The 13732-nt window shown below is 42.1% G+C and overlaps 1 protein-coding gene across 1 annotated transcript in view; it reads left to right on the top strand.

The window, feature by feature from the left end:
* Positions 1-7656, top strand: part of atg2a (autophagy related 2A) — a 26483-nt gene extending 18827 nt beyond the window's left edge. The window contains 15 exon segments of the mRNA XM_020592215.1: positions 914-1084; positions 1540-1666; positions 2002-2225; positions 2357-2586; positions 2727-2862; positions 3222-3449; positions 3655-3756; positions 4280-4364; positions 4620-4773; positions 5197-5266; positions 5402-5484; positions 5685-5806; positions 5909-6063; positions 6384-6542; positions 7133-7656. Of these exon segments, the coding sequence (XP_020447871.1) occupies positions 914-1084; positions 1540-1666; positions 2002-2225; positions 2357-2586; positions 2727-2862; positions 3222-3449; positions 3655-3756; positions 4280-4364; positions 4620-4773; positions 5197-5266; positions 5402-5484; positions 5685-5806; positions 5909-6063; positions 6384-6542; positions 7133-7369 (2283 nt within the window). The 3' untranslated portion in view covers positions 7370-7656.
* Positions 7657-13732: the final 6076 nt, after the last annotated feature.

The following is a 13732-nucleotide window of genomic DNA, read 5'->3' as shown; positions in this document are numbered from 1 at the left end:
CCCTCTCCACCTCAGTCCCTTTGATGGTCAGAGGCAGCAGAGGGGAGGGGTTCTTCCTGAAGTCTATTATTATTTCTTTTGTCTTGTTTATATTGAGGATGAGGTCATTCTCCTCTCCATAAACAAGAATGTCATTCACCAAGCTTCTGTAGCCCGACTCGTCTCCCCCCTTGATGAGGCCCAGAATGGTGGTGTCATCAGCATATTCAATGATGATGGTGTTGTCATGGTTGGAGACACAGTCGTGAGTGTACAGGGTGAAGAGTTTGGGGCTGAGACAGCAGCCTAGTATTTGTTGTACAGTGTTCACCAGCATGTTTGTCAGTAAGAATCGCTGCAGCTTTAGCATTGGGTAATCGGATTTATTGGTGAAAAAAACTACTTTTCAAGGCATTTTAAAATGGAAGAAAATGGGCAGAAAAGTGCATCTTTCCACCAGATTGCTTTTTTTTTTAGCTTTTACCTGTGACATTTTACTTGGATCATCCACTGTAATTTTGAAGATGAATCAGTATCATCTTTAATGGCCAAGTATTTATGAACATACAAGGAATTTGACTTTGGTGCAGAGGCTCTCAATGTGTTTGTAGGCAAGAGGAAAGCATCAAATGCATAATTAACTCTGAGAAAATCTGGTCAGTGTTACAGTACATTCCATGATAGTGCGCAAGTGTATGGGCAGATAAAGATCTGAATTAACAACTTCTTCAGCACTGCTACTAATTGATTGAATCTCCCACAGTGTAAAGTTTTGATTGATAATATCTCTTGTTATTTCCCTCCCCTCCCAGCCCCCTACATAATTTCCTCTTTTCCTGTCCTCCCTCCTCTTGCAGAACAAATCTCTGTCACCTCCTTTTATTGATTCTCTGGGTGTTTATTTAATGAGGTGTTTCATCTTTTTGTTTTCCAGTCTCAGCCTCTCTTCGAGCTCCGCTGCTCCAACAATGTGGTCCACCTTCATACCTGTGCTGATTCTTGTGCTGCCCTGGTCAATCTGCTACAGTACCTGGTCTCCCAGGGTGACCTGCACCCCCCGCCGCGGCAGACCTCACCCACTGAGATTGCTGGCCAGAAATTACCAGTAAGACCTGTGTATTTATGACAGAGTACAGATAATGGATGGATAATAACTAATGACAGAACCTGAGATTGATGCATTTATTTGATGCACTGACGCTGTATGACTTAAAATAAACTCAAGTTAGGTGGATGACAAACATCACAAGCAGTCAAAAAAAAAGTTTGATTTAATGTTTTTATCTGCCAGCCTAGAAAGTATGTCTTACAATTTACTACATAAGGAAACGTGAATGAATGGTCAGTTACAGATGCAACATAGATAATAACATTTTTGGTTTTACAAAATGGCTTAAAATGACTAAGTACACGTTGAAAGGTTGTGTAAATAATACACTTTATTTATCTAGTGCTTTTGGAGACACTCAGAGATGCTTAATAAAGATTAACAATCAATAAGAACTATTCCACTTATATGTGAAAATATTTCATTCACCGTTTAACATGCTGTCCTGTTAGCTTTCAGAAAGTCCTGCCTCTTTGCCACCCTGCCCTCCGGCTGAAACCGCTGAGATCAACCAGTACGATCTGGCTGATGCCTTAATTGACACAGAGAAGAGCCACCAAGAAGAGAGTTTAGATCGAGGTACTGCAGAGTCTGTCTCTCTTCTTTTTATACAAATCAGATCATAACAGAATATGCTTTAGTAAAGTTCAGTAGTGAGCTATGTTTCCTTGTGTATAAGAGGACTGTGGGCTATAAATAAAACAAGGACCCCAGCTTCTCTGATTCCTGTAACACAACAAAAAAAAATCTGACAAGAAAGGATGTTATTTGTATCTCTATGTACCACACACATGCTTAGGGGGTTTTTAGTTACTTGACAAGGGGTAGTGTGTTTATGGTGCTAACTTGCTAGCCCATAAATATTTGCATGTAGTTTTCAGCAAGTGACTGATGGACTCTGTGTGATTGTTGAGGTTCGCCCTCCATGCCGAGAGGCTCGCCTGTCTCCGTCTACCTGTTCCCTGGTGAAGCCTTGAAGCTTGGCCCCTCAGACCTGCAGGGGGAGGACTCTAAGCTTGATGGGTTGATTACAACAGCAACAGAGGTGCAGGCAGATATGTTGTCAGAGGAAGGTTCAGATGAGTCCACTGACAATGACGACTTCTGCATCCTGGAGGCTCCTGGCATGAGCATTCCTGTGAGTCCCTCCTGGCTTTTATGGTCCTGTTTTGTCTGTATCAGATTTTTCTTCGCTGTTAGCTCACTTTCTCCCAGCATGCTTCCTATTCAGACTTATCACAAAATATGCACACATGGGATTTGTTACAGCCCAGGGATGGGGAGCCTGTGGTGACGGTGTTCTCTCAGGAGCCCATCAGGGTGAAGGACAGTCACTTCTCAAGGCCTCGAGGCAGCTCAGACCTGCTTCGAGCCCCCAGCCGCTTCCCTGTGCCCCAGAGCAGGGTGGTGCTGAGGGAGATCTCTGTGGTCTGGCATCTCTATGGGGGCAAGGACTTTGGTGGCAAGCCTATGTCCATGCATGCACAGAATGCAAACAGGTAACACACACTCAGGGCCACACTCAGGTTCTCAAATGCACAGAAATGTAGTTTCTCATTCAATATATACATTAATGGACATGATAATTCACTTATGTCCATTGTTTGTTTTGTTTTCTCCCACTCTCCTCTCTCTACAGAGGTCGTTCAGTCCCTGCTGGTGTTCGTGGCTCTCCATCTCGCGCCGTTGCTTCCTCGCGTCCCCAGAACTCCTGGCGCTGGGCTGGAGGCAGTGGGCGTCAACACACACTGCTGATGGAAATCCAGCTCACCAAGGTATATGTGCAGGCTGGGAAACGTTTTACCTCAGCTATACATCTTTGTTTGAAATGACAAAGGACATGTTTGACCTGTTGGGAAATATGTTACCTTTATGCTGAGCTAAACTTAACAAGCTGCTTATCTACATACACGGATGTGAGTGGCATTGACCTTTTCATGTAACTCTTGACAATGAAATTAATAAAGATATTTTGTCAGACAGCTTCTTTAAAATTAACTTGTATTGCTTCAATTATTTAAACTACTATAGCTTTTCCAGTGAGTTGGCGTCTTTACCAGTATCCCCAAACTTTTGCACGAAACACACATAACCACAGTCTTCTTCAGTACATTCCTCCTGTTTTGTTCCCCAGGTGTCCTTCCAGCATGAGTCCTACCCAGTGGCAGTAGCAGGGCAGGATGGGGATGGGTCAGTAGTGGCTGGGGTCATGGTTGGCCCCAGGGATGAGCAGCCCCTCTCCAGGCAGGTTTTCATTGTTCAGGAGCTGGAGGTTCGAGACCGGCTGGCCTCCTCACAGATCAACAAATTCCTCTACCTCTACACCAGCGAGAGCATGCCTCGCCGAGCCCACTCTAACATGGTGAGCCGACAGAAAGGCAGGGATGGACAGACAGAAACAGTCTTTGATTTATAAACTATTAGTGACAAATGTTTCCTGGTTTTCTGTGATTAAAATGTACCTCACTGAATTCAGTTTGTCTTATTACATATATTGAATGAAGATGAGTACTAAGAATTATTTACTACTACCATCAGGTGATATTGGTTGTGTTTTCTTTTTGCAGCTGACAGTTAAGGCCTTGCAGGTTTGTCCAGAGTCTGGGCTTGGTGGTCCAGAGTGCTGTCTGCGTGTCAGCCTGTTGCCACTACGACTTAACATTGACCAGGTACCTCTGGTGCTGAGACTGCATAGTAACTGTTACGCTGTAATCTTGCCCAAACAAATCAGTTTTAGTAAAACACGACATCCAAATGTACCTGGGTAAAGCCTTCAATTATGCTGTAAAATTTTGTGTTCTGGTTTTGTTTTCATGCCACCATAACTTTACTCTTATATGTATAACTGCTTCCATCAACTATAGTCGATTTCCAGTTGTAATTAATAACAAATGAAAAAAAATTAACAGTACTATATCACTGCCATTAAAGTAAATGATAAGCCTATTAAATCCATGAGTAATTTAGTTTTGTGTCGTACCTAGTACATCTCTTCTTTGCAGTTTCAAGTGGTTTACTCCTCTGTTTCACTATCCTCCCCCCAAAAAATGAGTCATTGCACATGTCACAGAAATGTCTCGTTGGCTCACTGATTAATATTTGGCATCATTCATTCTTACACAGGCTGGTAGTTTGGGCTACTCCTGGAACCTTTCCACATGTAACCAGCCTTTTTTTCTGTCTCCTGTCTAGGATGCACTGTTCTTCCTGAAAGACTTTTTTAGCAATCTGGCTTCCTCTGTGAACCCTTACCTGCCTGTGGACCCTGCAACTGAAGGTCAGCTACATCTGATGATGTTTTTATGCTCTTTGCTTCACATTTCATCAGTTGTTTTTTATGTTTAATGATGAGGGCCTTTGTCAAAGACATAAATCAAGATTTTTAACAAAATAAATTTTACAGGCCTCTCTCAAGTACTGCATATCATCACTGTGATACAATTAGTTTTCACTGGCTGCAGAACATTTTTAAATGATCCTATAATGATTTCAAGATGGTGAATGTGTATTATTTCTCTACATTTTTTTTCAGCGAAGGCAGATCACACCTTGAAGGTGTCGGAGGAGGTGGAGGCAGCTGCTGGTCTGGGCCCTGATCTTACAGCTTCTATGGAAACTACCTACAGTGAGCAGAGCTCCTCGTCTGCAGGCTCCACTTCCTCCTCCGACCAGCCAATCTACTTCCGGTATATAGCCGCTAAAAGCATTGTCATGTTACATTTCTGTTCAATGAAGTTTACCTGCACATAACTCCAATAAAAGAAACTGAATATTAATCAGCACAGTCACAAATTGTAAAAAAAAAAAAAAAAAAAAAAAAAAAGAGAAGGAGAGGGATGCGGACAGCTGGGACACACCGCTTCAGTGTCGGTTAACAAATGTGAACTCTGACCTGTGAATCCACCAGAGCTGGCAGGAGATCACAGTGAAACGTACTCAGATTTATCCGTCATTCAGGATTCAGTAGAAGTGAATGGAAACGGCATGAAATATACTAGAAATGTAATATGATCGGGCCTTTATTGCAGCCAAACACAAAGAGGTTTTTCTGTGGTGTAAAGAAAGCTGTTTTTAACATTTCTCTCTTCCTTCCCTTTGTCCATTTTCAGGGAGTTTCGTTTCACCTCTGAAGTGCCTATCTGGCTGGACTATCAAGGCAAACATGTCGTCATTGAACAGGTAAGAGATCACTCAAACACCTGGCCTGATCAGAAGTTTATAATAAAGAAATCTTTAGGAATTCTGTGTATTTGATGAGGAAATAATTGTTCAGACCAGCTGCGTTTTCACCCTCCTTTAATCCCTGTTTCATAGGGAACGTTTGCTGGGATTTTGATCGGTCTGGCCCAGTTAAATTGTTCTGAGTTGAAACTGAAGAGGCTCTGCTGCAGACATGGGTAGAAGCACACACCTCCATACCAACACAGACGGCTCTTTGGCTGCTTGAGATAGACTTATACTATCTGAGAAAGTTTCTTATTTGTAACTGGCCCAAATCTGTTCAGTGTTTTTGAGACTAGATTGCTGTGTTTGAAAAACATACCTGTTGAGTTTTTAATTGTAAGTTTCTTTGTATTTCTTCTGCAACACTTTCTAGTCTCCTTGGTGTAGACAAAGTGATTCAGTATGCTGTCACAGAGTGGCTGACAGATATCAGGAAAAATCAGCTGCCGGGCATCCTGGGAGGTGTTGGCCCTATGCACTCTGTTGTCCAGCTGTGTGAGTTGATACTGCTCTTGTCACACTCTTGTTTGAGCTCAGTATTTACATATTTGTATTCTGTTTTATCTCTTGGTTCATTCTCTTTTTCCCTCTTTCCAGTCCATGGAGTGAGGGATCTGTTCTGGTTGCCCATAGAGCAGTACAGGAAAGATGGACGCATTATTCGGGGTCTCCAGAGGGGGGCAGCATCTTTTGGCACCTCCACTGCATCAGCTGCTTTGGAGCTCAGCAACAGGCTGGTGCAGGCCATACAGGTACTGAGTAAGGTGTTTTTAGTGAAAGTCATGAGTGGTGCAAAAAACCTTTTTTCAGGTGACTGCTCGTTATAAAGCAATATAACCCAAAGATGACAAAAGGTCAAGAAATTCTTGTGAAATTTCTTTGTTGTGTCCTTCACCTGTTGTTGAATAAGCAGGGCCTCCGGTGCTTGATGTCTGTCAAGTTTATTTTATTTATATAGCCCAAATAACAAATTACAAATTAGCCTCAAAGCTCTTAACAATCTTTACAACATTCTCTATTGTTAGATTCAAAAAAGAAAAATTATATTGTGCTTTGTGTGCACTTTTTACAGGCTACAGCAGAGACAGTGTATGACATCCTTTCTCCAACACCTCCCCTGAATCGCTATGCCATCACTGAGGGCCGGGCCCCCTCTGGCCGGCCCCGCAGAGCTGCCCAACCTGCAGATCTCAGAGAAGGTGTGGCCAAGGCCTACGACACCGTCAGAGAGGTGCGTCCCCAGACTTATCCTCCCAATTCTGGTTATCTAGAGAATAGAGAATCCAGAAATAAGTAGTTACAGGCTCTCATCTTCCAGCGCCCTTGTTTTCACATCCCAGCAGAAACTGTACTGTTGACTTTCTGTAATATGATTGTGATTATATGAGAAACACAGTTTATCTAAAATCAGGGTTGGGATTAGAGAAAAAATGTATACATCAAGATTTTTCCTGAAAGCGATTTCTCAGTCACACATAACCAGGATTCATTCATGTTCATTCTCAACCTTTGGAAACAATCCACTGTAAAGACAGTCTAAACCAAATTGTTCCTTAAACAATTAGTCGATCAACTGAAAATTCATTTGCAAAACTTCTATGTCTTCTATGATAGTAAACTGGAAATCTTTAGGTATCAAACTATTGTTTGGACATAAAGCAACTTGAAAACATCGTCTCTGGCAACTATTTTCTGACAGTGAATTCAGTATTTTTTGCATAACCAGATTTTGTTCCATCAACTGGTTTCTTGTGTGCATGTAAATGTACTGACACACTAAGTATTTCACTCATGCCTCTCTGGGCTCTCTCTGCTCTCCAGGGAGTGATTGACACAGCTCAGACTCTGTGCGATGTAGCATCCCGTGGCCATGAGCAGAAGGGTCTACCTGGTGCTGTGGGCGGCGTCCTGCGGCAGATCCCACCCACCGTGGTTCGACCCTTGATAGTGGCCTCTGAAGCCACGTCCAACCTGCTCGGAGGCATGCGGAACCAGATCAAACCAGACGCCCGGAAGGAGGATTTCCTTAAGTGGCGCACAGAAGATGGCCAGGACTGATGATGGCTTGTTTGTGTGTGTGTGTGTGTGTGTTGGTGTGTGTGTGTGAGTGAGTGAGAGAGAGAGAGAGAAAGAGAAAGAGAGAGAGAATGAAAATGTGTGGGAGAGAGATTATGATTTGGGAAAATATCAAATAATGAAGCAAATCCAACTTTGAATGTGTATTTGTGTGTGTGTATGGACTGAGAGTCGATGTGCGCTCCAATGCAAAAACAAAGCAGCAACTGACTGCAGTTACTAACACGCAGTGTTTTTATGTGGCTCCATCATATGTGGACGTACCAGATTTAATGCTTCTGTTACACATTCATATTCCTCTCCTCAGTAGTATACTCGTCTGCAGATTCTCCACAGTGTCTGTGCAGACATATCACCATCATTCTCAGCTGGCTTCATCGTTATCCAAGGGCAGGTAGGATTATCACTCAAGGTTTTCCCGTCATCTGTTTACAAAGTGTACGGAGAAGGGAAATAGTCAAAAATTCAGCAGCAGCACAACCTTTTTGTGAGACCAGTGTGTTCCAATGTTTGCCTTTCATAAGAATACAGTCTTTCCTTTTTCCATGAACCTGGAAGTTGCCAGAGGTCTCTGCTGTATTTGTCTTCTAATTCACCCATGGCTAGCTATAAACAGCATCATCAGAAAGGGTTTCTAGCAGTTGAAATCATATATCAGTTCAACTTTTTTTGGGTGCGCCATGGGATGAATTAACAAGTAAGGTGACACAAGCTTTGGTCTACTTACTCTCCAATGATCCTCTAGTGGAGACAGAGGGAATATTTCAATGAAGTGTCCTTTATTAACACCGTCCAGATGTTGGCAGATGGTTTTCATCCTGACTTCACAGCACCACTCTTTTTATCGGTCCAGCTTTGGCCCCACTATGCACCTGCTTCTCTCAATGCTGTTATTTGTGCCATAAACCTTCCAGAGTGACCTTTATAACTAGTTTGTGTTGCTTTCCTTAATACTGTACCCTTATTAATACAGTGGGCTCATATTGATACAAACCTGAATGAACATAAACAAAGGATCACAGTGGCTTCTATTAAAGCTTCACAAAGCTAAGTTGGACCTAAATTGTTAATCGTTTTACAAACTGATGTCAGTCAGTGCTTCTTCTCCTTGCATTACGGCTCATTTGTGCTTCTGGGATCTGAATTATCCTCCTTTGTCTTCAGAGTTTCTTTGCCCTCTTTTCTTCTTTAGTTGCCTTCCTGCATTTTTGTTTGTTTTTTATTTTGTTTAAACATAAGTATTGTCATATTCGTTTTTAAAATAAGGATTGAGAGGATGTGAGTCTGGTCACAGTGGAGGAATAATATAGTTTTACATTTTTGTCTTTTTTTTTTTTTTAAATAGGTGTATGGGATATGTATCCCTGTGTGTGTGAATGAAAGTGTTTGTGTGTGCATGATGCATGTCTGTGAGGGTAACAGGTGGATGCTTGTTACAGCTCGTGTGTAATTACGATATCATAAATTGTATGAATGACTTGTATGATACAAAAACAGAATATACAAAATTTATTAAAAAAAATTTGAGTATAAAAACTGAACAATGTTTTTGACATTTTTGCTGTTAATAAACACAATTAGCATAAATCAACATTTTGACTGAAGTACATTATAATGAAGTACAATAACAAATACACAGCCGCAGTTTTTTGGTGCTTGTAAATTACATGAGTATTTCCATGTTATGATACTTAAAAGCCTATGATCCATTACATTTCAGAGGCAAATACTATACTCTTTCTTAGCTACCTTTATGAGCTATAGTCAGTAGTTACGTTGAAAATGTTTTAGGAAGTTTAGCATATGATCAACAAATGAATTAGAATAATCTTACTGCAATATCTGCTTTAGTTGATAGAATAACCTATTTAAAAATGAGTTCTGTTGATACATCTATTTCATGCATGCATGTATACATGATATGCTGCTAAACACGCAGAGAATGCTGTATTAGTGTATGTTAATTTAGTTAAAGCTATGCCACTTCTAAACTTTTATTTCTACAGTACAGTAATGGATCTTAATACTAATCCGCAACTGGCTATTGTAACATTACAAAAACTAGAGAAATGCATTTCCTGTCAAAAATGCGTGTGGATGCTAACAAGCTAAAGGATCGCCCTGAAAATGCCTTAAATCAAGTGCTGAAACAGCTGAAGGATGAGAAGGAATGGCTGAAGTTTTTTGATGAAATAGTTGAGAAGAAATGGCTGAGGTTCTTTGTTGAATAATCTGAAGGATGAGAAGCAATAAATACGAGCAGGAATGTCGTTCAAGAGCTGAACATTTTGATACCTGAATGGCTTTTCAAGCTGAAAGTATGGTGAACTTAAGATGTGAACATTTTCCCGTTGGTCCCCACAAAATAGGTAAGACAGTAGGTCTTTGTGTGTGAGAGTGTGAGAGAGAGAGTAGTCTTACACCCTGAGGACTACTACAGTGTGGCTATTGAAAAGAAACATCGTGAGAATAGCTCTGAAAATGTCTGAAATCAAGTGCTGAAACAGCCGAATAATGAGAAGAAATGGCTGAAGTGCTTTGTTGAAATAGTTGAAGGATGAGATGAATAGAATGATTAACTAAGATTGGACAATGAAACAGCTGGATGGAACAGTTATCGCAGAGCATGGAGTGCAGCTGACACATACATGTGTACATAGAAAGAGCACACAACCTGAAACAGAGGAGTGGTACAATCCACAAGGTTCAGAGAATGACACCATCAGCAGCTGTATTTTCATTGAAGCACATTTTTGAACGTGGCATGGCTTACATAGCTATCAGCCGAGTGACCTCCCTTAGTGGACTGCACCTACTGCACATAGATGAGACATGATCATATTTGAATCCAGAGATCACATCAGCCCTGGAGACCATGAGACAAGCCAACATGGATGACATGATGCTGCTTCTTCAGATCAGACAAACACTGAGCAGATCGTACACTCTGACCATCGTTCACCATACTCTGTTTGACCAATCAGCTGCAGTAACAATAACCACATGTAGTCACATAACCACATACAAACTGGCGGGGGCATAGTGGGAAAAAAATCTTCAGCCGTAGTAAACAGGGACTGAAAACATAAAAATGGCAGAGGCATCTGTCTCCAAACCTACAAAAGAAGAGGGTGAACACCCCTGGCCTCATATACAAAGCATGATTTATCTTACACACAGTGCAAAAGAACAGCTTCATAATGTGGCGTCTTCTCTGTCTGCCAAAACAGACATTTCAACATATAAAAATTCTATCTCTAACCTGAGAAAACATGCCACAGTAAGTTTAGCTTTTTCATTTAATGTTGCAGTGTTAGCATATATAATTGACAAATAAGTTAATATAAGTTTCTTAAATTTGTTCTGCTGGATAAGTAGTTACAGAAATGTGGCATTTCTCAGCCATCTTAGCAGACTCTGCAACAGCACAAGCATATGTATTTAATAACAATAAATAACCTAATCAAACTTTCAGAAATTATTCAGCATTTACATGCCTCTGTACAAATGCCATGTTACCTTAACTAAAGAGTTGACATGAATTATGAGCTTTATTTTAAATAAAGAGCTTTGTGTAAACTCTGCTAGCTGTAAGCATGCCAAAGCCTAATACTGTATAAGGGTTCGACATGCTAAGTGAGCCGCGATTCTCTTATAAAAGTGAATACGTGTTTAAAAATTATTCAGTGTTCACTTGCCTGAGTATAAACACAATGTAACTTGAGCTAAACAGTCAACATGAATTATCATGAGCTTTACTTTACGTAATGAGCTTCACGTCATGTGTACTGCGCTAGCCGTTAGCAGCATATTGTAGTGTGTCTATTCAGCTAGCTGTTAGCACCACCGAACTCCTTTGTGCTGTACTGCGCAAGCTAGCGCAGCTAATTAGCCACGACTTGCTTATAAAAGCATTTGAGACCGTTCAAAAATTATTAATTGCTCACCTGCCTGAGTATGTGTAGTATCAGGTGATATCCTGTGGGGGAGGAACCTTGGTGGAGATGTTAAGTGCTGGAGTGAGGGGGAGGATAATAAAGTGAACACCGGAGAACAGCACTGAGTGCATGGTCGTCTGTATTATTAAACCCAGCTACGCCGATATATATAACAAAACCCGAACATGGTGTCAGAAGTGGGATGCGGCGAGTGGCTAGAGGAAAAGTGAAAGTTGAGCCGTGTGAGTTTTTCCTTCTTCCCTTTTGCCTTTTTGCCGAGTGGGGAGCGCACCGAGGTTGGCGCCGAAATGAGTCATTTTCAAGTTCTGCCGCCAGAAAAGTTCACATTAAAGGCGGATGACTGGCCAAAATGGATAAAATGCTTTAAAAGATTCCGCATAGCCTCTGGTTTGGAAGTACAACCAGATGAAAACCTGGTAAACGCGCTTATCTACTCAATGGGAGAGGAAGCAGAGGACATTCTAGTTTCACTGCATCTACGCCCAGAAGAAGCGATTGACTACAACGCGGTGAAAACAAAGCTGGATGTTCACTTCGTGGCCCGCAGGAATGTAATTTTTGAACGAGCAAAGTTCAACCAAAGGCAGCAAGAGATCGGGGAGACGATCGATAAATTACACACCGCACTACACTGCCTCTACACTGCCTGGCGGAATACTGTGGCTACGGAGTCCCACACGACGAAATGGTGAGAGACAGATTTGTTGTTGGCTTAAAAGATAAACGCTTATCAGAGCAACTACAAATGGACCCTGAGCTAACGCTAGAGAAAGCTGCTAATAGAGCTAGACAAAGCGAACAGATTGAGACAACAAGAAGTGCTTAACGGCAGGTTTAAGGCGGACATGCAGCTTGACAGCGTGCACGCACGCCAACATGGCGGCACGCAGCCTAAAATCAAATGCAGCAGGACAGTGCAAAAGATGTGGAAATACAAAAGGCCACAGCTGGGATCAATGCCCAGCAAGAGAAGCAGCATGCAATCAGTGCAAGAAAAAAGGACATTATGCAAGGGTCTGCAGAACAGGGAAATTGCGTGAAATGGCAACAGTGACTGAAGAGCCTGAGGAGGGCACTGTGTTTCTGGGCTCAGTGTCAGACAAGGAGAAAAAGGGTCCCTGGCTGACAGAAGTAGATCTGGATGGTCAGAGAACGGTGTTCAAAATCGACACTGGCGCTGATGTGACAGCGGTGTCTGAAAAACTGTATATCCAGAGTCACTTCAGTGAACTTGAGAAACCTGCCAAGATCCTAAGGGGGCCAGGGGGTAAACGTTTACATGTCAAAGGCATGTTCACAGCAACTCTGAGCAAGAAGAACACAACCACTACAGAGAACATTTATGTGGTTAGGGGGCTGACAACTTCACTGCTGAGTGGATTGGCAGCTATGGCATTACAGCTGGTTGCCAGGTTAGAGTGTATCAGCCTGGAATCGAAAGAGACTGTTAAGAGAGAGTTCCCAAAGCTTTTTAGTGGACTTGGGAAGATGGAGGGTGAGTACAACATTGTGCTTAAGCCTGGAGCACAGCCGTTTTCACTCTCAACTCTGAGACGAATCTCCCTCCCACTCCTACCAAAGGTCAAAGAGGAGCTGAGTCGCATGGTGCAGCAAGGAGTTATCTCTAAAGTGGAGGGGCCTACTGAGTGGTGTGCACCCATGGTGGTGGTGCCAAAAAACACAGGACAGGTGAGAATATGCACTGACCTCACTGAGCTGAACAAATCAGTGTTGACAGAGAAACACCCATTACCCTCAGTTGAACACACATTAGGACAAATTGCTGGAGCTAAAGTGTTTTCAAAGTTAGATGCTAATGCAGGATTCTGGCAGATACCATTGTCCAAAGAGTCTTCCCTGCTGACCACCTACAAAAATGCTGATCACCTCTATGTCAAGATATTCCAGAAAGTGACGGAGTGCTGGCGATTTAGAAATACTCTTGACTTTGGCTTCGAACTTTTTTTCTGAATCCTTCCGTTCAATGGCCGTCTATAGAACAGTGAGACGGCAATGTGCAATGTGCAAATACCGAGACTTAACAACACCTCCAGTGGTTCGAAACCATTGCTTTATGAGCTACCGCGCATGTGTCGCTTTTCATCCATTATATGTGTATGAAGCGTAAGGATGGCAGAATAAGAGCAGAAAAACGGGCAAGAAATTGTTGAAAAACACAGACAAGCTAGAGCGGGGAGTCACGTGACCCAGAGTGTGCCACTGGGATTGCATTGGCCCATTCATTCCTATGGAGAAATAGACAAAATATAAATGTCGATTATGAAAAAAAAAACCGTAAAAGATATCAAGATGATAGTTGTGGTAAGCCAGCTGTTCCTTTGTGTCACTTAGCTCTTGGCTAAGTTGGATCCTCCAGTTCTGTTCC

The sequence above is a fragment of the Monopterus albus genome, unplaced genomic scaffold, assembly GCF_001952655.1.
Source record: "Monopterus albus unplaced genomic scaffold, M_albus_1.0 scaffold2.1, whole genome shotgun sequence".
NCBI classification, from domain to species: Eukaryota; Metazoa; Chordata; class Actinopteri; order Synbranchiformes; family Synbranchidae; genus Monopterus; species Monopterus albus.
Note: the sequence above shows the minus strand (reverse complement) of the source record. Positions and strands in the feature narration are given on the sequence as shown.